Source organism: Parasteatoda tepidariorum, chromosome 12 (genome assembly GCF_982258835.1).
Source record: "Parasteatoda tepidariorum strain Cologne lab strain chromosome 12, Ptep-v5.0, whole genome shotgun sequence".
Taxonomy (NCBI): Eukaryota; Metazoa; Arthropoda; class Arachnida; order Araneae; family Theridiidae; genus Parasteatoda; species Parasteatoda tepidariorum.
Genome location: NC_141766.1, coordinates 481,108 through 505,523, shown reverse-complemented (window position 1 = coordinate 505,523; position 24,416 = coordinate 481,108). Strand labels below are relative to the sequence as shown.

General features: G+C 30.4%; 1 protein-coding gene across 1 annotated transcript in view; it reads right to left on the bottom strand.

Moving 5' to 3' along the window:
- Positions 1-24,416, bottom strand: part of LOC107437247 (alpha-2C adrenergic receptor-like) — a 95,274-nt gene that overhangs the window by 20,386 nt on the left and 50,472 nt on the right. The window contains exon 2 of the mRNA XM_071188108.2: positions 15,288-16,239. Within this exon, the coding sequence (XP_071044209.1) occupies positions 15,288-16,204 (917 nt within the window). The 5' untranslated portion in view covers positions 16,205-16,239. The remainder of the gene's footprint in view (positions 1-15,287; positions 16,240-24,416) is intronic.

Sequence of the window (24,416 nt, the reverse complement as noted above, 5' to 3'; positions counted from 1 at the left end):
TCAAAATCGGTAGTCTAGTCTTAATTATTGAGGATAATTTACCAGCTAATAAATGGTTAATGGGTAGAATAATTAAAGTGTTTTACGGCACTGATAAGAAAATCAGAGTTGTAGAAGTGAAAACCCAGTACGGGACCCTCAAGAGGTCTATTTCTAAAATATGTTTGTTACCTGTTTCATAAAAATATTCTTATGTTTAATTTTATTTTGAATTGATTATTTGTTGTATGAGAAGATCGGTTGCAGTGTAAAGTATCATTAATTTGTTTTTTTTTTTCTTATTTGTATCAATGTTACTAATTATCATCTAAATTCTTTGTAAAGATTTTTTTAATAATGCAAATTGTGCTTTGTTAAATTATATATTAATTGAATGTTGAAACATTGCAATGCCGGGCGGCATGTTCGCGCATGTGCGACTGCCGCGCCACCCTTTTTTTGTAAAAGATTTATATATACCTTGAGAACTTCATAAATGGCGGACGTAGTCCGTGTGTCTTGAAAAATAAAGTACTACAGTCCATTGCAAACCAGTGTTGTTATTTGAGAAAAATAGACATTTTGAGCTATCGATTAGAGTGACCACAAACACTATTCAACCCTTTAAATTGACACTTAATACGTGAATGTCCGATCAGAAGAGCAATAGTTGAGTAACTCTCAAAAAATAGGAAAAATATAATTTTTTTAAAAATTTAAAATCTTGAGAATAGTTTTTTTTAAATATTCGTTTAATGACCATAATTAATACTTCATAGAGAGCTGAGTCAATAGTTTATAGACATCATGCAGTTTGTAAACATGTCCTGGGTATAGTGAGCTATAGATCTAGCCTCACCTAACTTTATTTAAAGCTTTAAGTTTATTTAACACCGTTGCCAACGTTCGGTTGACAACTGTAGTTGTAATTTGGTTTTTCATTTTTTCAGCTTTACTTCTCACCCTCGGCCGTCAGATCAGATGGTTGTGTTCTTGTTTTAGTTAATAAATTTAGTTTATGTATGAATGATATTTATTTCTTTATGCATAGCGCTCAATAGACCCTCGAAGACTCGGGGGGCCTAAAAGTGGTGACCCGTTTGAACATAGAACGCGTACAGTCTGCAAATAGAATGAGTTTCTCTCATGGTGGTGTCAACTGGCGTTTAGTAAGCTTATTCTAAGACATAAATGTGGTTATTTATTTCAAATATTAGATGAAATTTAAATTTATAAATGCTTAAAATAATGTAAATTTTTTAATATTTCTATAAAGTTAATTGAACTTTTTAAAATATTCTATCATTATATTTGACATTTAATAACTACTTTTCAATTTCGTAAATGTTGTTACTTTAGTCTTAATTTACTATAAATTTCAATTACAATGTGTAAAAACCAATGAATTTTTAATTAGAGTATAAGAAATACAATTAATTAGCTTCAACTTTATCACTTACAATAATTTTAACTTAAAATGAAGTATTCTTCAACTGTATTTTGCATTCTTTCTCAAAATGCATTTATTAACTTATGTTTGATATACTTCGTTTAGAAATTTTAATTTGTGATTTATTGTGCATGCCTTTTACTTTTTGCTCTCTGACTCGCTCATATGAACAAAATGCCAGACGAAATTCCTACTTCTGAAAGCGTGGCAGATGTTGCTCGCGTCGCTTTTAAAGCACCCCCGTTTTGACGAGCTAATCCAGAAGTGTGGTTTATTCAATTGGAATCTCAGTTTGTCGTATCTGGGATAAGAGCCGACGACACAAAATATCACTGCGTTGTGTCTGCTCTAGATGGAGACGTTCTAACCTTAATTTCGGATATTATTCGGCAGCCACCTGCTGATAATAAATACGAAACAATTAAAAATAGAATAATTGTAAACTATGCAGATTCCGAAACTACTCATTTGAAAATGCTTCTTAAAGACTTAAAGTTGGGAGATAAACGACCTTCGCATTTATTACGCTCCATGCAAGATCTCGCTGGTAATTCCATAAGCTCAGAAATTTTACGTTCACTTTTTCTTCAGCGTTTACCGGTGTCCGTGCAACAAATTCTTCCAGTTTGCATGGAAAAAGGTGAGAAAAATTTATCTCTCCTAGCCGAAAAAGCCGATAAAATTTTGGAGGTAACTCAAAATTCATTGACAGTAAATTCTATAAATGTGACAGATGACAATTCGCGTTTTCAAAAATTGGAGGATGAAATTCCTAAATTTTCCGAGACCGTTACACGTTTGTCTAGACAACAATATCGGAATAAAAATAAATTTAGCACTCGTAGACAAGGTTCTCGTTCAAGGTCGACGCAGCGCACTGTGGCGAGACCTCTATGCTGGTATCACTATAAATTCGGTACTAAAGCTAACAAATGCATTCCTCCTTGCAATTGCGCTCAAAATTCGGAAAACTGATTGGACCCTCTGTTCATGCGACGGCAGATATAGGTCCTAGTCAGAGTCGCCTATCTGTATACGACAGGCTCATCAACCGCCAGTTTCTTATAGACACCGGGGCTTCTGTTTCAGTTATTCCAAAAACACATCTGCAGAAAATTTGATTTTTAATAAATCTTTTGATATTTATGCTGCTAATGGTTCAAAAATTGCAGTTTACGGTCAGTTAATTGATTTCTTAACTTACGCTGGTATTAAAGAGGAAACATTTCCTACTTTCTCTTTGGGTTTAACAACTATTGCAGAAGATGCTGTTTATCGAAAATTATTATTGCAGTACCCTCGCATATGTACAAATAACTTAACTTTCAACACTTCAACTCATGATGTTCAGCATCATATTCAAACTACAGGTCCTCCGGTGTTTGCAAAAGCTAGACGTTTGCCACCGGATAAACTTGCAGCCGCTAAAAAAGAATTTGATTATATGTTAAAAACCGGCTTATGCAGGCCTTCAAGTAGCCCATGGGCAAGTCCTATTCATATGGTGCCAAAGTCAAACTAAACGGCACTTGGAGAATATGCTGTGATTACAGACGGTTAAATTCCATTACAATACCAGACAGATACCCTCTCCCACACATTCATGATTTCGCTTATAGCCTAAATGACTCAGAAATTTATTCAAAGTTAGATTTTGTTCAAGCGTATCATCAGATCCCTGTCGCGGAAGCAGACATTGAAAAAACAGCTGTTATAACCCCTTTTGGCTTATTCGAATTCACCAAAGTGATGTTTGGGCTCTGCAATGCAGGACAAACTTTCCAACGCTTCATGCATGTTGTTTTAAGGGGATTAGAATTTTGTTTCGTATACCTTGATGACGTTTTAAAAAATGTGTGTGATACCGAAGAATGTGTGTTTGGAAAATCAAAATTAACATTTTTAGGTTTTGAAGTGTCTCCCGATGGAATTGCTCCTTCATCTAGTAAAGTGTCCGCAATTACCGATTTTCCCCAACCTAAAACTGTATCGGAATAGCGTAGATTTTTAGCAATGTTCAATTTTTACCATAGATTTATAGATCACGCCTCCGAAAAACAATCTCTCCTTAGTTCCTTACTCACAAATAAAGAGAAAGACCCTACACCCATTAATTGGACCTACCCTACACCCATTAGCTGAGGCTTGATCTATAGCTCACCATACTGGCATTCAAGTGCCAGAAAAATGGTAGCCAAGATAATGACATTTAATAATTTTACAGCTATTTACTTCTGTGTCCTTTTACCTTTAGGTCTGACACTTATACTTTGTGTTACTACAACAAATTTTTTTTAAAAATGCGCTGACAGAATAATTTTGTTTACGTTATTGAAGATTTTAAGAATGCAGGAAAATAACAACAGAAAAACCTACTTGCTTTTCAAAATCTCTTCAAAAGCTCTTTTTTTCTGAAACTTTCTTCTCTGTTTTTACTGAAAGATTTATTTTAATGAAATGACTTGCCAATCGTACATTTAAACAAAACTACTTAACGTTAGCGCCTTTTTATATAGATTATAGAGCAATGAAAACAAGTAGCTAGGAAAATGACGTGTGGCTTAAAAATTTTTGGCTGAAAATTTTATTTTCACAGAATTGTTTTGGAAATCATTCCTTGAGAACATACTCCAGAAAAGCCTTTAACTGTTCAGAAGAAAATAATTAGGCAGAAGAAAATGTATAAGTACGTGTAAGAGAAAAATGTATGAAAAGTAATTTTGTTCTGATAGTTAGTGTGAAAGTAGTAGAACACAAAATTTGTGTTAATGTTGTGGTAGAACACAAAACGTAGTAGTATAACACAAAATAGGTGCTGACTGTTGGCACGAAAAGTACTGGCATATTTAAATCATTGTGTTTTTTCCAGAAAAATGCCAGACGCTTGATGACCTTCAGTTTTAACTTCCCCAAAGCTTCAAGTGCATTTTCTTCAAGATAAAAAAAATATTTTTCTTAAGGAATAATAATTTTACACAAAGAACAATTAAAAAGAATCAAATGTCAACTATCCAAGCCATCTGGATTTGCCCGATTAAAACTAAACTGGGTCTTAAATGGGGGAAAATAAACAATCGCTTGAACTATTAGTGAAGGAAGAGAGATAAAAAAACTTCAAACCTGCTTGATTTCCGGAGAAAACTAAGATAAATTGAAATGTAATTATTAAAAACTTTTCCGAGTTCGGTCAGGAAATCACAATCGCTTTGTTTTCATTCTGTCTTTCGCACGAGTAATTTGACAGATCTCGAGTTCGAGTTTCAAAGTTCGTGGCACATTTCAACTAAATGGAATAAAATCAATTACGAAAAGTAAACATATTTCATATACAATGTTTGATACGAATGAACATTCATGTTTGCGCATTCATATGAGCTTGAAAAGTGAAGTACTATTTTATTTTCATTGTGAATCAAATTATAGGAAACACGATAAGCAAACTGTTTTATGTATAAAATGCACTTTTTTTAAAATCTTGTATTTATATATACTTTGACATTGCTATCTACTGAGTGTCAACATCTCGGAAACAAGAGGTGACAGGGGAATGAAACAAATGGCATGTTTGTTGTGAAAGCTGCAAATCAGTTTTACAGAAATTTTGGAAATTAGTTACAAAAAATACTGAAAGATGGCGTTGCAAGCTATCGATGATAAGAGCGATCAGTTCTTGCATTGAAACGCGAAATGAAGTTGTACTGGGTTAGGAGATTTAAACCAAGTACTCTATTGAACAACGAGTATTTCTGGTACTGGAATATCACAGTCGCTATTAAAAAATTATTCGCTATTAAAAAATAGAATGCAAATAGAAAAAGAACCTGATTTTTCGGAAAAGTTTGGTTCGATAACATAAGCAATTTCTAGGAAATGGAAATGACGTTTCCTATTGGTTTCAGTATGATATTGGTTGAGTATGAAACATACATATCCTTAAGAAAAAACTACTGATGCCGTCACCACCATTTCAGGAAATTTTAGCAGAACGTGCTACTTCCTGTCCTAACTTGAAAACAATATGAAATGTTGCTCATTTCTAGAAAAATGCTTAAAGAACAAATATGTTGTTGATGCGGTCATTCATTTTTGAGTTATTTTTTATCAATGAAAGTTTCTTATTTATTTTTTTGAGCCGTGTAATTCAGTATATTGAAAACTATTAGCAGGGTGAAAATGATTTTCTTACAGCCACATATTCAAATATTTGAAATGTGTAACACGTTGCACTTTGTTTAAATTTTAAATTAGCTTAGGAGTGATTAAATAGTTTATATTGACCGGTTTTTTAGATTTTTCGATATAAACGCAAAACTAATAGCAGTAAAACAGTAATTTATTTTTTTGCAGCCACATAATCTAATGACTGAAAGAAAAAAAAAGAAAAGAAAAACTATTGATCTTTTTTAAAATGTTGAATTAGTTTCAGAGTCATACTTGTCATATAGTTGATACTTGTCAAGTCAGGTTTTTTTTATAAACAAATCAGTTCAAAAGTTTGATTGTTTTAACAGTAATCCTCTAAATTGTGACGAGATTTAAAAAAAAACACTGTGCGAGCAGTTTAAAGGGTTGATGTACTGCAGCGAGCAGAAGATGTAGCCTCTAATATAATTAGAATAAAGTTTAAAAGATATTAATGTAGGGTACTAAAACAGGACCAAGATGGAAAAAGCAAGCGAAGTTAAATGAAATAGTTTAATAGTTGAAATAGCTATAGCAGCTTCAGGAGTTTTGCGCGCGATACCGAGCAGGGCGAGGAAATCCCGGTTTTTGAAAGAATACTCTAATTTTAAATTAGTTTTTTTTTCAAAGTTCATTATTTTAAATTATATTTTTTGGAAATTGTATTACTAATGGTATAATAAAATATATATCATATTATTAATGATATTTTCATTATTTATTTATTGTTCATCATGATTTCATAAGTTTATACTAGTGTACCGACTCTGGCATAAACTGATTCTCTTACCTAGCTTGTTCCGGTATCTATTTAAATTTGATTTAGTATCCGACCTGGCCCGGGAATTCGACGGGGAACTAATCCAGATTTTTCCGAGAAAAAAAATCAGATTAATGATTCGATTTAATAAATTTGATGATAAAATATTTTACAAGATACAGTTCTAAACAAGTTTATTTCTCGTATATAAATAAAAATATATGTTTTAATTTTTGAACTCGCTTTGAAAAGAACTTTTTTAGAGAAAATTGAGATAAATGGTCGCATGTAGAATGATTGACGTAAAACTGCTATGTAAGCATCTGTTACTAATGAATTGCATAGTTAATTTTTCATCTGATTTAATTAAATCTTAACATTTAATAATGCAACTTTCTAATAAAACATTTTTTAAGTATATTTAATAAAGCAACGGTATAGTGAGTGAAAAGTGTTTTGACTGTCAGGATATAAATTTTATTACTGTAAACGTAACAACTACAAACGTAATTTATGTGCAAAAAGAACTATATTATTACCAGCGCTTAAATTATTCGATAATGAGATAGAAATTTTATTTTACTACCAGCTCTGAACAGAAGATGCACGTAGCGGATTTGTCGTCTTTTTTATGATCTTATCTCCGAAAGCTAGTAATTTTGTGACACATGGATCAAGAATAGGTGCAAATTCCCTTTCGTAAAACTTTGTTATTTGGAACGAATTGTTATTTTCGTTACAGGGTGAAAAAACAAAAACAAAAACCTCCCACGGTGATCACGACGGTAAGAGAGCTCTAACCTGACTAGAAATTGAAATTATTCTGCCAGCGAGTAAGAAATGCGATATGTAAAGAAAATTTAATGATATCGATTGTTGATTTCACTCAAGCATGCTTCTGATCAATAGAAGCGCTTATACGATAGTACTGGGATCGGGATAGCCTGGTTGGCAGGGCGCTGGACTCACGTTCGTGAGAACGGAAGCTCGAATCCAGTCCGATCGAAGACTCTCCGTGTAGTAAATGGTGACTGGTGCAAGTTAGATCTGTCGGGTCACAAAGTCCTCCATGTTCCCATTACAAGCTATACCTCTGGAGGTATTGAATCGGAGATTGATCGTTCTCTGTTTCAGGTCAAAATTACGATCTGTGGATTAATGAATGGATGATGCATGAATGGGTCCGCCCTGTAAACGGCTGGGCAGAAGTCGAATTCTTGGCCATAGATGGCACCACCGGAAGTCTAGAACAATCGCCCTCCTTACCTTAATGGCCTTCGACTACAACAACAACATCAGACAGTACTGAAAATGTAATAAAATGCTGTTAGTTATTGTTAAGTAAAAATAAATTTTTTAGAATAAAAATAAGTTCGTTTTTTTAAGAATAAAAACTATCTTCTGTTTGTAAATATTATTTATAAATAAAAGCTATTTTAACATGCGCTTTTATTTACTAAAAAATCAATTTAGTAACAGTAACAAAATAATTAATGTGACATTTGTAAGAAAATATTTGTTGTGTTTCTAATTTTCTTTCTCCTTCATACATTAACACTTTAGCCTACTAATTTAAATACAAAAAATATATATTCTTACATTCACTAATTTAATGGAAGTTAATTTTAACTTGTTAACATTGCCACGTAAAAAAACATGCATAAAATTTTTGTTAACCTATTTATCACTTTTTACAGGAATATACAATTATTTTAAAGCAAAATAGTTTCTCATGGTAAATGTTAATAAGCGTTGCTATTCTATTGACTATCGTTCCAGAAAAAAAGTCGTGATAAGTTATATTTGCAAAAGAGCCCTTAGTTTTTTATTCCTTTCCCCGCAGAAAATCTTTTTCCTTTATACTATTTTGTTTATTTTACTTTTAAAAAAGCAATACTAAAATTTTAAACTGCAATATTACTATTTATTCATTTTCTGTTTGCTTCTTTTATATGTTTGAAATTAGAGTTTGCGGTTCAAAACAAATTCCGGTTTCTCCTTCTTAATAAGTTACTGTAGCGAATATAATTTTTTTTGCTTCCAATGTCGATTAAAATATTATTTTTTTATCGAATCAACCTACTAACATTTTAGACAATAGTAGAATATATGGTCCCTAAATCCCGTGACGAGCTGAGAGGGATGAAGGGGGAAACAGCCACAGGTATCCAACCAAAGGTGGCAGCCAATCGATAACCAAGGACACTATATATAACTTTAAAAACTAATTTTTGTTTCGATAGGTAAATATTTATAATAGGTGAAAAGTTCTTTTTCATGGGTAAGTAGTTCGAGCAAAATATTTTATCAAGAAGAAAGTATGATCTGCAAAAAATTTTTATTATGAAGTTTCAAGGTATTCAAATTTACTTATTCTTTACTTTTAATAAAAAAATTTAAATATTCTTTTTAAAATAATAAGTTTTTTATCGTAGAATAGTTTCTGATTGCATTTATTAAAAAATGGTTTTAAAATATAGATTTATGTTAATGTAAATACACATTTTTTAACTCTTGTAGTGCTCATTTTTTCAAGAGCATATGATCGAAGAGAATCATAATCCCCAGATGTCCTAACATCTCTGCATGTTAATGCCCTTAAGATTTATAAAGAAGCTTTTTAACTATATGGATTTAAAAACTATAATAATTTTTATGAATAATTTTAACATTATTGGTTAGTATGACAAATTTTAGTAGAACTATTATATCAAACATAACTCAGTATTACCTGGCACCTGGTGAAATTGACCGGGAAATGAAATTAATAACCGGTTTTAGGTAGTAACCGGGTAATGAAAATTAAGTAGGATAGCCGTAGATGCCAGGTATATGCATATTTTAAAATCAGTTTTAAATAAAAACATATTCTTGTTTAAAACTGTACTCGTGAAGTCGTCATCATTTGCCTTAGGGGAAGAAGAGTCAAAATCAAATAACGAAGCTAGCTGAAAAGAATGTTGTTTAGTTGGTTGTCGAGCGGGCATTTAAGCAAATCTATAAAAATATCTTGTATAAAATACACTTAAAAAAGAAGAAACTGCTGTCATAGTAACGGAAAACATTGAATGGCTCCAGTTATTAAATTACGCGCTTTTTAAAAATAAGCTAATTTTTTTAAAATTACATTGAAGTTTTAAATTGTAGTTTTTAATAGATAATTTGGAGTATAGGTAGTAAGAATTCTTTTAAAGATATTTAGCATAAATTTCTTCTGGTTTCACTGCGACTTGTTGAGTGTTTCAACACCTAGAAAGTCAAATGCTAATAAAAGACTTATTTAAAATACCATCCGTTTGACAGTGTATTTGAAAACTCAATATCATTATACACGACCAAAGGGTCTCATCAGGATTAAAACTTTTAAAATTTTTCAATGATTTGGATCAATTTTAAATTCACTGTCGGTAGGTTTTTATTAATTTTTCATTAATTGGTTTTTTATTAATTTATTTAAATTTAAATAATTTTCTGCTATTAGCACTACCTTTAAAATAATTTTATTATAGATGTTAGATTGTAATCTAATATAGGCTGAGGTATTATAATGATAGATATGACACTAAATATTAGTTTTAACACTCAACGCGCTATAATATGAGACAAACACATCAAGGGGAATCGTTTTATTTTAGCTTACAAAATATACGCAACTTTCCTTTATTATAAAGCATTTTTATTAACCTTATTACGTAGCATTTTGTGATAAGCAATTTTAAAACGTTATTTTTACTTAACCACTCTACAATTACTAAACAGTATGTGACTAATATTTGCTTTTTCAGTAAGCATTACGTAAAACTCTATCCAGTCAATATACATATGAATTTAAAATTGAATAACATTAGGAACTAACTTTTCGTACTTGGTACGAGATTTAACTTTTATCACAATAGAATCTAAGAATCTGTTAATCTGTGTTAGATTAGCAGATCAAAAATTTACTAATCTGCGAAAATTTAGTTGCTTTGTAATCGTGGGGGTTGGTGGGTGAATTGAGCTGAAGAAGAGCCCTAACTTTTCTTATTACCTGCGATTCAAGAAAGCTATGCTTTCTTTCTCTGTTTTATCAAGATCACGCTAATTTTACAATTAAAAAGGAATAAAATTCTCTTAGTTCATTAATATTAAATAAAGCAATTCTATGAGTAATAGTACTTTAATTATTACGCAATATTTTGTGATAAACAAATTTTAAAACGGTATCTGACTTATTAGCCGCTTTACAATTTCTGAACAGTAAATAAGTTATATTTGCTTTATAAACTTTATGTAGAACTGTGCCTAGTGATAAACAAATTTAAAACGGTATCTAACTTATTAACCCCTTTGCAATTTCTGAACAGTAAATAAGTTTATAAACTTAATGTAAAACTATGCCCAGTCAATATATTAAATTATAAAAAAAGAATATTATTAATAACATTTCGCACCATTACTAAACATTCATTTTGGCTAAAAACACTTAACGATTTTTTCATAGTAATAAAAAGAAAAGAATTTAAAAAAACAAAATTTTTGCAATGATTAGATATAAATTTTATCCTAAATTAATCAGGAGCTGAATCAGTGTTAATAAAATAAAAAAACAGGGATCTTTTTAAGTAATAATTTTGAATTAAGAATCTGTTTATAGGGAAGAAATAAAAATGATGATTGAGTTGGTGAACAGCTCCTATTGAGTAAATAAGAAAGGTATGTCTTCTTGCTTGATTGTATTTAGGTCTCGCTATTTTGAGAATTAAAAAAAAGAGTTATTCGTGCAATTCTTAAACATGTAATAATAAATTGAATAGGTGAGTTACAATTTATTGATGAAGTTAGAGCATTGTCTTTTTTAATCATACCCGTCAATATTGCATAGTTATATCATTGTTAGTACCTTTTATTCAATTAAAAGAGGCATTTAATTAGGTTAAAAAGTAAATAAGAAAATATTTATATCTAAAACAGATCAACGTATTTTTTTTTTTTTATAATTATTTATTTCTTTGCGCATTTGCTCATTTTGTGTAGTATTTTTTTCCTTTATATCAGTGTTAGTGACTTATTGATTTATATCCCATGATAAGGAAGTTTATATAACAAATGTTCATCAAAACTTAACTTATACAATTTTCCCAATTTAGTCTATTTTCAATGTTCATTTCAAAGACAATTAAGAAAATAATAAAAAAATACTTATAAAACATAAAACAAAATAATTTTGGTAAAAATCAAATCAAGGGAAAAAAGAAAGTATAAAAAGAATTCTATATTTGCATCAATGAACATTCTTAATGATATAAGAATGAAATAATTGAAAAAGAAATATTGTTAATGAATCATTTAAATTTTATAAATTGCAATGAAGGATAAATAAGAATAATTGTATGGATCTGGAAGAGTTTTTTCCTTGAAAACACATTCCATTCCTTTGTAAAGTGCAAATCCCGAGTAAAATTTGAAACCATATGCTTTTAAAGTGCAAAAACCGGTCCTCTCTGAACTACGTGTAAATGACGAATGAGAGAAAAAATACGACAGGAATTTATAAACTTCAAAAATAATTCAAATACACCAAAAAGGCTGAAGTAGCCAAGTCTTGTAAACACGAACAACAATTAAATGATAGCGAGACCAACGATAATTGTCTTTTTAAATATTAGCAGTGGCTACTGAACGCCCTTATTTTAAGATTAATTACGCATTGTTTCGTGTTAATTTTTAAATGACTTAATGTTTAATTTTAATTTTGAGAAGTAATGTTTGAAATTTTATTTAAATAATAAATGTTAATTCAAGAATTTTATTTGTTGATATCGTTTATCTGCTGTTTTATCTGCTGCCGGATGTGGTTTCTGGTTACAAAAAATTTAGCATCATTACCTATTGATATGTGTTGTCGAAAAGAAATTGTGAGGCAAAAAATGCGCAAATTATTAGTTTAAATAATATAACCAGAGGGAGAAGAGCCTCAAGGATATATCTAGAATCGTTCTTATGGTTGGAATACTGTAAAAAAGGAAGATGTTTTCGGGTCAAACTGCCATGCAGCGTGAGACCTGTAAAAGAAGTGAAATGAAGCTTGGTATATAAGCATATTGTTTTTATTAAAATTTGGTATGTTTTAAAAGCAGAAAAAAACTCAATCAAGTGCAACCTGAGGTCATCGTTATTACTGAAGTTTTTACCAGTTAAAAAGTTTCGTAAACACTGAAATAAATGATAAAATCGTGCAAGGCTATAAGGGGGATTTCAAATCATAAAGGTAACATGTCTCGCCGAGACAATGTGAGGCCTCACACATCTTTAGCAACTCGTGTAAAATTATTGGAGCTTGGTTGGGAAGTGATGTCACATCCCTCATATAGCCCTGGCCGTGCACTATCAGGCTATCATTTATTTTGAAGTTTACAAAAATTTTAAATAGTAAAAATTTCAGCACTGACGATGCGCTCAAATCGCGCTTGCTTGATTTTTTGCCGATAAGAATCAGAAGCTCTTTGAGCATAGAATCATAAAGCTACCAAAAAGATCACAAAAGGTCATCGAACAGAGTAGAATGTATTTGACTAAATGAAGTTAATTTTTCGTTTACTTCATACTAAAAAAAAACCGAAATAATTTAATGTCAGCACATTATTATGAAATGATTTTCTTACTGGTTTTTGATCCTTTCTGTTTTAATATATACAGGTGTAAGAAATTAAGAGAGTTTGCAGACTTGGTCAATTATTTCTAGAACTACTGGACCGATTTTAATGAAATTTGATATGTACACACATTGACACAATACGAAACAAATAACCATTCAACAATTTTAACACACATGCATGATCATGCTTAACACTCGTTGGAGTCGGAAGGTATGAAATTGCCACAGGACAATTCTGGCCCATTGTCACAGAAAATTATATACTGCCTTATTTCAAATATGAAATCACGCTACAAGGCCTGTATATCTCCAAGAGGGGACCATACCCGCTATTAATCCATTTTTTTGTTGTTGCTTATTTCGCAATCACTGTTTCATACCCTTTGATTCCAACGAGTATTAAGCGTGATCATGCGCGTGCTTACAATTGTTTAAGGTTATTTGTTTTGAATTGTATCAATGTATGTACATATCAAATTTCTTTAAAATTGGCCCAATAGTTCTAGAGATAATTGTCCAAGCCTGCAAATTCTCTTAATTTCTTACACCAGTTCATATAAGCTTTAAACCCTGTCGTTGATGGATTTTCAACGTGGGCTTCAACGTTGACTTCTTTAAGGACTACAACAAATGCTAAAAGTAGACTAGATTATTCGTTAAAGAATCATTAATTGAGGCCGTTTTTATCATGGAAAAAGTTTGCTCCGAGAACTTGTTGAGCTGAAGAAGTCTGTACTGAAGTTGTAGAAGATTGAACTAGAGTATATCTCTGAAGATTGCCATCTTTTGTTCATTGAGCTAATATGACATGATGCGTGTTAACACTATTTCAAAATTACACTCTCAAGTTGTAGTAAAAATTAAAGACAAAAAATGAGAATAAAGGACAGGAATCACAGCGATTCGAACCCGGGAAACTTGATTAAAACGCCAACGCAATAACCTCTGTCACACATTGTTGGCCACGTTTTTCAAAATCTGATACAATATGTTTTTGAAAATCTGTCATCAAGTCAGAGTAAATCAAAGGAAAGCTTCATGGTCCTTTAAAAACATTAGTTTAGTATTTTTCTATTAATATTTACTGTATAGGTTGAATAGTACAGTAAAGTACACTAATGTTTCATTCAGCAATTTTTCCGAAGTTTAAAAAAAACAGTGTTTGCAAGAAATATGTTTCCCACTACGAAATGAGATAAAATTTGAAATAAAGATAATTTAAATAATGGAATAGGCATTTGTAGAAAAAAATTAAAATAATTAGCTCTGCATTCCATCGATATGTAACGTTGTGATAAACTTATACGAATTTAGTATACTTTAATGTACTACGTAAATATTAAACATTTTAATTGTCTCAAATTTCTGTATTATTTTGAGTAACACACATTCAGACGTCGAATCTCTTTGTATCCATTTTATATGAAGGAAATTTGTTACAATTGTAACGGAGTACTTTTGGCTCTTGTGAAACGATTTTACCTTGTGGCGCCTTTTTTACAGCGAAGGCATGATGTGTTGAGCAATAATTAATGCTCTTACAGAATCCGACATCTTTTTATCCGCAAAATATTATTTTAATAAGCATGTGCTGAAATGCAAAAAATATTTAACTATTAATATATCCGCAAATAAATCTTATTTGTATTGTAGCACCATAAATTGGTGGATTTTTGTGCTATAACTTTGAATTTATTAAATATTACTCGAGATACATAAAATATCTGATTAACAAGCCATGATGAAATCTCAACTAAAACAGAAATCAGATATGAAGAAATAATTGTCATCTAGAAATACCTGGCAAACCTAGACGGGAGCTAGTGGCAGCTTAACGTCTATTTACCAAGCACGATTGCCTTGCTGTCCGACTCATTTGCATTGGTATTCTTACTGAGGCATCCTAGTTCCTATGTGACAAATGAAACGAGCCTATTGACAAATATCACCTGAGTACCGAGGGAGCTCTCCATAGAGATTCGAAATCATTGAGATATTGGAAAGTGAGAAAACTTATTAGGCCGTAACTTTATCCCATTAACTTTTCGATGTTATTGTTGCTGTTAATTTCTTCGTTTAAATTTTTCTTGTTCCTATTATTCATGGCTTCAGCCATTGGAAATAAATATCTAAAGTTCGAAATTTATCACATTTGGACCAATACAACGCATTCTAGAATCTTCTGAATTGGAAAACTTATTTCTTGCTAACCCTGCACATTTAATTTCGTTTACTTTCTCCTGGATAAAAATAAATAGAGTTTAATTCTATATACTCACCTAAAAATATCTGATCTTTTATCTGGAGGACTAGGATTACTGAAGCTCGTGCATGTGGTAGTGGTAGTTGATTTATCTCTTGGAGGATCATTTGTCACTCGAGTCTTTTTAACGTGCCTTCTAGCTCTAGATCTTGCTGCCATAAATATTCTAATATACACAAATACCATAACAATAGCAGGAATATAAAAGGAACCTAGTGCTGAATATAGTACATAGCCTACATCATCACTAAGTGAACATGAAGGATGGTCTTCTTGTTTATCTTCCTTTTTCCAACCTAATAGAGGTGGCAATGATATTAATGCTGATAGAATCCATACAAAGCATATCATAAGCACTGCTCGTGTAGCAGTTCTTTTCTTTAAGTACTCAACTGCTTGAGTCACTGACCAATATCGGTCTAAACTAATTAGACACAAGTTATTGATAGAAGCAGTACACAAAAGAACATCTAAAGCAGCATGTATTTCACACCAAACGGTACCAAAAATCCAATAACCCATTAGCTCTTTAGCTAATGAGAATGGCATTATTATTAAACCAACTAAAAAGTCAGATACTGCTAATGAGGCAATGAACCAATTCTGAACGGTTTTCAAAGCTTTCTCTGTCGCTATTGCTATACAAACCAGCATATTGCCTACCACAATGACGACCATAATAATTGTCACAAAGAAAGCTGTTAGAATGATTCGAACTTGGGAATATCCACTGGGATATTGGGAGCCATTCCAATCAGGATATGATTCCCAGTTCCATAAAGTTTCTTCATCAGACACATTTCTGAAGCTTAAAAATGATGTTGTATTTGCTTCGGTCAAATAGTAATATTCGATAGGATGGATACTGCTGCTGTTTGTATAGTTTGATTCCATTTTCAAGAAAGGTTTCTTTGTCTTGTGAGTAGTGATCATTTCTTCCACATATTCATCTTAAGATTCTTCTTTACCTGAAATTTAAAATCAATCATTCCTTAATTCTTGTAATTTTCATTTATAAAGAATTCAAAACTTACACTGGAGGAACAAATTTTTTTCATGTTTCGTTGCATAATATTTTTTTACGGATCTTAGACACTTTCATATCGCTGATTTCAAATCTGAGATCAGTTTCTTTCTCGAAGCTACAGTTTTTGCAAAAGGGACATATTTAGTTTATTTCTTGTCGAAATCTACGGTTTTAAAAAGTTTACATATAAAAGAGGATCGCATAAATGTTGCAATGAATCTGAAGGGGAGTTAGGGTGCATCATCAGAATTAAAACTGCATGGGAATTCATGGCCGGAAAAACCATCATACGCCGCTACGGAGGCGTACCTGTATGAAGTGTTTCTTCGTGTCTTCTGAACAGGTAATAATAGGGAAGCGGCCCTACTCGCAAACGAAGACATTGCCGGACATGAGTTCCATTGCAGTTTTAAACCTATTCACGTGCCCCAACTCCCCTAGAAGTTAGTCGCAACATTTACGCGACCTCCTCTTATATATAACGTTTTAAAAGTTGTCCATTCCGACAAAAAATAGACTAAAAATGCCATTTTAAAAAAATCTGTTGTTTTAAGAGCAAAACTAATTTAAGATTTAAAATCTTCACACCTGAATTAGGCAAGATCAAGCATTTGTAAAAATGCAACAAAACATTTGTTTCTTAGTGTTACTATTGGTGTAGCCAGAAAGTATTTCTGGGTGGGGTTTTAAAGTTGGTACTTTTAATATTTATACATTTTCAATACACGATCATTTTAATAGGAAACTTTTTAAACAGTTAGCTACTTTTAAATAAAATTATTGAATAATATCTATGAATTAATATGTAGGGGAGAGCATGCACATAATTTACTAGATATAATTTTTAACTTATCTAGTTGAACTTTTATCTTTATTTTGAACTCTTGAGTTTTTTTTTTCTTTTTCTACAGAGACCTAACCGATAAAATTTTTGAATTTTTTTTTGATCAGCTTCAGAAGAAACTTTATCGGATAATTGAAAAAACTGCAAGATTTTTAAGTCATCCAGCTCAAAATTGGTGATGTTTAATGCATTAAAATTTATACAAGTACAAGCACTGGAGAGATGCTGCAAATTTCGTGAGAAAAAACTCTTGTGTTTATTTCCATTGTATTAATTTTTTTAATTAACATCATTTTATTACATTCTGTGCCATCATAATGTAGTCTTTTATGATTGATCAGCAAAAGAATTAATTGATATGAATGATTTCTGAGAGGAGTTTTAACCAGAGGCGTAGAGTGACGGGGGGCGGGAACACATTTTGTTTTTAGAAAACTATACATTTATTTCAAGTTTTATTTATATAGACGGCATATTATTTTTTTTCTTCATGTTTATATATTTATATATAAATTTATGTATAAAACTTAATCTAGACTAACAGTTTCCTAAAAACAAAAAGTGTGCTGCCCTCACTCTACGCCAATAGTTTTAACCCCTAATCCTCCCCCATTGGCTACGCTACTCCTTACTAAATATACAGTATCCAATTAAAGAAAAGGTTAACTTTGTGCTATATATAAGTAAAGCTAAATAATGGGAAAACACAATAAACAATGGCATATAAACTAACATATAGTTTCGGTTCTAAACTCTTTTAAGTACTCAACTGCTTGGGTACTAAATCTCAAGTTCTGTTATATTAAGTATTCAATCTTGCTCAGCGTTGAAACACAGAAGGAAAGGCGGAAAACAGAGAGAAGTAAAAGAAATTTGTTCTACATATGAATAAAGCTAAACAATGAGAAAACACAACATTACATATAAACAGATATATTATAAGTTTCGATTATAAAATGCATCAAGTGCTTAAGTACTTAATCTTCAAGTTCTCTTGTATTAAGGACTGAATCTTTCTCAGCGTCGAAACAACGAATGAAGAAGGTGGGGGGGGGGGAAACAAAAAAAATTATAAATAAATTGCCTCAAAGAAAAAAGCAGTGCAAACTTAAACAAGAAAATTAAACAAGTTTGGTTAGCTAGATGTTGCAAGATGTAAAAATTAAAAACATTTGAAAGAGAGGAATTACTTGAAAGATACGTTTAAAGTCAAGATATTACATACTTTCATCGCCCTACATAGCTAAACTTCTAATCAATTTTATTTCTTAAAAAATAAAGGCTCCTTATAATTGAAACGAAACCATAATATGTCTGTCGTTGTTCCACGTTCTTTACACGTTATTTAGTTTTATTCATACGTTTAGAATAAAACTAAAGAAGTGATAGCATAATATTTATTGAAGAACAGCATTTTCACAAAATTGCTGAAATATTCTGAAAGGATCTAAAATTTCTAAAAATGAATTGTATATTGTGTGCGCATAATAAAAAAGGAGCCCCTAAATAACTTTTGTTCTAATGATCAGATTTTACTTACTAACATGTCCTTCTAATGATTTAAAATTATTGACCATAAATATGCTAATTAAGTTATTCTAGCGATATTTTAAGTTACGAAATTAGACAGAAAAGCGTACTTTCTTAAAACAAACATAAAATTTTTTCCACCGGTTTTGGATTCTTCACTCTCATAATATAAGGATTAGCCGCAATTTGGAAAATATGGTTCGAATAATCAGATGTGGGGTTCAAAGTTTGGACCCCTTAATATAAATTTTAATTCTTGCGTTTTCAGCTCTTCTCCAAAATTATTGTTAATTCAAACTACTTTATCCAAAAATAATTTCATATAAAATTAAAATTAATAATTGTTTTCTATTATTTAATTCATTAGTGGTCGAAAACACATTTATTTGATTGAAACAGAAAATAGTCTTTTGTTTTTATACAGTGTTTTAAATGTATTTGAATGTAATCTTTTTAGCTAGCGAATTTTTCCCTTTTTCTCGGATTTGAAGAGGCAAATAATTTATAAAGCATTATTATTGTTTTCTATTAATAATAAAAAGCAACCATAGAAACAGAAAACACACTGTACAACACCAATCTTTTAAAGATGTTTAGGTAAATATCGAGTTAATATAAAGCCATAAACAATTTTTTGAGGTAATAGAAATTTAGATGATTATAAACATCTGTTGAATCAAGTCTCAAAACTTCGAATACTAAAAAATAGGTCAGTTTTTCAATGCTGGTTGCAAAATAACTATAAAGGAGAACTTAAACTTACTATTCTTTTGACGCAGGAGGAACACCAGTGTGCCTTTTATAAATTTTTTTCTGAAGCTCGAATTACAAGCAAAAATATATATTGGTGCTTTTTAATTATAAAAAAACAGTCTAATAGTTACTAAAAGACATGTTAGATTACCGGAATTATATTTGTACTAAAATATAAATCCAAAAAACTTGTTTGATTTTTTTCATTCATATTCAATAATTTATTAATAATTAATTTTGTAAATGAAATAAATTTGTTGGAAGTGGGTCACGTATGGAAGATTTCCCTTCTAATTCAGAAAGAAACACCCGCATTTCATGCAGTATTTTATAAGCATAAATTATTAAAAAGCTAAATATAAGATTTTTCACTTACTTTGATCTAAATTACAGTCCCTGGCCAAATTATTAGACGCACTAAAGATTCTATGTAAAATCTTAATTATCAGGTGATACTATACAGCTTTATTGTTTCTACACGACTAAAACCAGTTTGCACTTCTTTACGTTCCTGCATTGTAATGTAATACGTTAAAAATAATTACAAATAGGAAGTATATAAAAAATCACCCCAATAAAAGCCCATTACATGTATGTTTAAATATAAAAGCATTGCATATAAACTCGCGAAAAGCATATAATTATTAAAAACTTTAGTGCGTCTAATAATTTGGTCGAATTATTATAATATACTAACATAATACCTGACATAATAAATATTCTATATTTTTATAATATATCGTCTAATTTAACCAATTAATACACGAACATAAACAAGTGCAAACCGGTTTCAGTAATGTAGAAACAATGAAGTTGTATAGTATCACCCGATAATTAAGATTTTGCACAGAATTTTATAGTGAGTCTAATAATTTGGCCAGGGAGTGAAATACAAAATAATGTAAACAAGTATAAAAAAATATAACACAAGTATAAAAGTATACAAGTATAAAAGAACTCTGTAACAAGTATATTAAACAAGTATACAAGAACTCTGTGTTAATGGGTAAAAAAACTAATATTCACACCACTAACATTTCGATATTAGAGTGTTCCTTAAATTTTCTATAAATGTTAAAAATGTCATATTTTTTTAATGCAACAGTTTTTACGCTTTGAAAGTGAAAAACGTGTGAGGCGAACAATTTCAGAAACAGCAAGTGACACTAACAGTAACTTTTTTTTTAATATAGAGAAATATAGGTAGCAAACGATAAGACGAGGCGAATGACCTATATAGTTCAGAATTTCATTTGTTTTCTCAGAAAAAAAATAATTCAGAAAGAATTTTTATAACCTCTAGAAATATAATGCTTTCATTTTAAGTAAACATCTTCTTTGAAGATTCAGTGCTATCAAAAAATATTTGTCGATTTAAGGAAGCAAATACTTGGCATGGTTATTCTATACCAGTTTGAATTCCTTCTCTAACTGCATTGTCGAGACTTTCCTTAGAGAAATTTGATGTATTTCGAATGGATCGCTACATCGAGGAAACATTCTTCTCTTTGACGTAAAATAAGATTTGATTTGTAGAGCATTTTTGAAAAATTGCTTTGATCGTTAGTATAACTCCCGCATATAGTATCTTCAACTCCCGCAATTTTTCAGTGACAATATATGTTGTAAAATCAATTGAAAAAAATATTCCTGCCTGCTTTTTGTTTTATTGAACCAACCAATCTTTTGGTTCACTTTTTATTTTGTTTGAAAAATCGCATAAAGTCGTACGCAATATGAAGTCTAGAAGTGACCATATATGGCAGTAGTTTTACTTTCGTTACTTGTACCGCCGGTACAAGTAAAAAGTACGTACTTTAACCTGTACTTCGTTGCTTTTTGAATTTCGTACTTTTACTTGTACTTTCGTTCCTTTTTTAGGGAAAAAGTACAAGTATTTGCAGCGGAAATGTCGAATAAAATCGTTACTTTTTTCTAAAACTCGGTAAGCTTTCTAAAAGAAAAAATATTAAATTAAAAAAAAAATGCTTATGTTTTTTTAATTTATAAAATTAATGTGCAATATATATGCATTCACAGCTAGCTTCGTGTTTAAGTATCTTGACCTTTTAAAATTGTCATTCCTGAAAGGGAAAAGACGGCTCTTTTGATCTTTTTTTGACTGCAACTATCATTGTGAGTGGAGAGTTCTCCAGATTTGTGTGTCCAGAACAGTCATTATTCATCTTCTGAAAATTGCCTGCGATAAAGGATGACATGAATAGCAAAGGTTTTGAATACCGGTGGTTTTCATCTCAAGAAAAAGTTTCAGAATGGTAAAAAGTGCTCTTTGAAATTCTGTAAACCAAGTATAATGAATGTATAAGATTTTAAGAAAAATAATTCATCCAACCTTCAAATGTGTGAAGGCCTTAATTATTCTGACATCCGTGAACAGGCTATTTTACCACCTGAATCTTATCTTGACACCTGAATCGTTATCTTTGTGATAGTCTGAATGTGAATGATAGTTACGGTGGCATGCTTCTACAAACACTAAAACGTCCTTCTTTGTTTCAAGCCAAAATCTTTGATGAAATTCTAAGAAATAATCTTCAATAGTACCGTTAAGTTTTGGAGGGTAGGAATGAACAAGTGCCCATATGAATACTGTTATCACCAAATGGGACGGAATTTTTTTTTTTTTTTTTTTTTTTTTTTAGAAGGGGACATGCTTTTTTTCCTCTTAGAAAATAGTTTTGTTTAAATAACAAATGAACTGTATCTTTGATGTCTTATTGACACAAAGATACTTTGATTTATTTTGGTTTTTGCTACTCCTCCAAAAAATGAACCATAAAGAAGAAAAGAAAAAACGTTGTTTCTCTTTTTATTCGCCGAGATCTGGACTAATGTGCATAGATTGAGATTCCTTATTTATGAAACTTCGCTTTAAGAAGACTTCATCTTTTTTGAAAAAAGTAAGTAATATTTTAATATCTAATTATTTTCTATGTATAAAATAACATTTTATATTTATTTGAAAATTTTTTCATTCATTTAAATATGTTAATTGAAAATTTTGTTAACAATGTGTCCACATTGGATGCTTTTTTTAAATAATTTAAATAACTAATTTCATATTACTATTACAAAAAATTTTGGCACAAGTTTTACATTTTTTAACGTTAAAGTAATAAATTATAAAAACAATGCTTTATTTAATGGAAATGTAGTATGCATTAAAAAAAATCTTAAATATTATAATTTTTTTTATTTTGCAACAAAATATTTTTTCTTGAATTACATTAAACGTAGCATATATGCTATTACGTAAACGTATTAGTTATCCATATCATAAAATTTTAAAATAAAACTTTTGTTCATAATTTTTGATTATGAGTGGATTTAGTATTGCACATCGTTATTACAAACCCAAAAATTACCATTATGAAATATTTTAAAATAAAAAAAAATTTATATTTAAAAGCAAAATATAATTTGTAGTTTATTGGATTTATAGGAGTTTCTTGTATATGAATGCATTTTTTTAAAATTTATTTTCTAACATAAGTTATAATGTTTATCAAATTTGTCGAACAAGGTTGTTGTATTTATAAAATAAAGTTTCCGAAAATAAAAACAAAATTTTAAAAAAGATTGTATAGTTCCAAAATTAACATAAATCCAAGCTCCTTTTTGCATGTAAACAGATAATTTTGATTTCTGGTTTGGCTTCTGGGTATTTTAAATGTTCACTTAACATTCGGATTAGATTTCATTCCGTAATAATATGATTTCTACCACTTTTATCTTTTTTTTTATTTAAATAAATTTACAAATGTTTATTTTGAGTCAGCAAATAGAAATTTTTATTTAAATAAAAAAAAAGACTCTCTTTAAGTTAATATAGGCTAGGGAATAGTTAATAAGACGAGGGAAAGAATAAAAAACTGTCGTTTCCGTAAATTTTGATATTCGTTTCTCATTAATCAACTATATTGAGGTTTATTAATTATAATTGTGTACTATAAGTCGCGCCAACGATATTTTAAAGGGACTTGCTTGCTCGTAAATATTTAATCAGTTTATTTCCTTTCTTTGAAGCAGTTTTCAAATTTCAAATTCAATAATTTTAATCTTTCTGATTAGCATTGATGGAGAAGATGAACCTTGTAAAAAATCAATGGATTTGGGATGGAGGTATTGTACAAGCCTCCATACTCAACCGATATTGCGCTATAGGATTTCCACCTTACTTTACTTTAATTCCATATTACTTTAATACTCCAATTTACTTTAATTGTTGGAGTGCAACGTAGATCTACCTCCTCGTGGTGCACTCTGCGGCTAAGTGATCAACAGCCTTCGGCAATTCCTTGCTATATATGCAGGCCACGACTGTCTTTCTGCTCACTTATACCGCATAGGCCTTTCCACGACGCCTTTTTGTGCACTTTGTAAATCTGGAGAGAAATTGGGCAGGGACCACCTGCTTCTATGTGGGGCCCTTCATGGACACACTGAGTCCTCAAGATATTGGGAAGCTAGAGAATTTTTAAGGCAATGACTTCGGTCTTCTTTCTTTGTTATCCTACGTACATTTGTATTTGTTATTTATTTCATCTTTCTATTTGTACCTTTTGCCTTGCCATTAGAAATAAAATAAAATAAAATAAAAACTTTAATTATTCCGTTAAGCAGAAATGTTTGGAAAATGATTTTCTGGCATGACTTCAGCATTAGCCATTGTTACAAATAAAACTGTAGACTGTTCTGTTTCAACTTATTCTGCACATTCAATTATTTTTTACTAGCTCAAAGATCCCAAAGCTACCTGAAGCGCCGTGTTTGCTTTGTTTATGTTTGTTCTTTTAAAACGCGTTTCTATAGAGTAAAGCAATTTTAAATCAATGGTAATTTAAATAAATAAAAATAATAAACTAAAAATTAAAATCAATAGATAGAATTCCTTTTTCGTGCAAATCCATAAAAAGTTTGATATTAAAATTACATTTGATTTTAAAATTATATTATACGATTATATTATA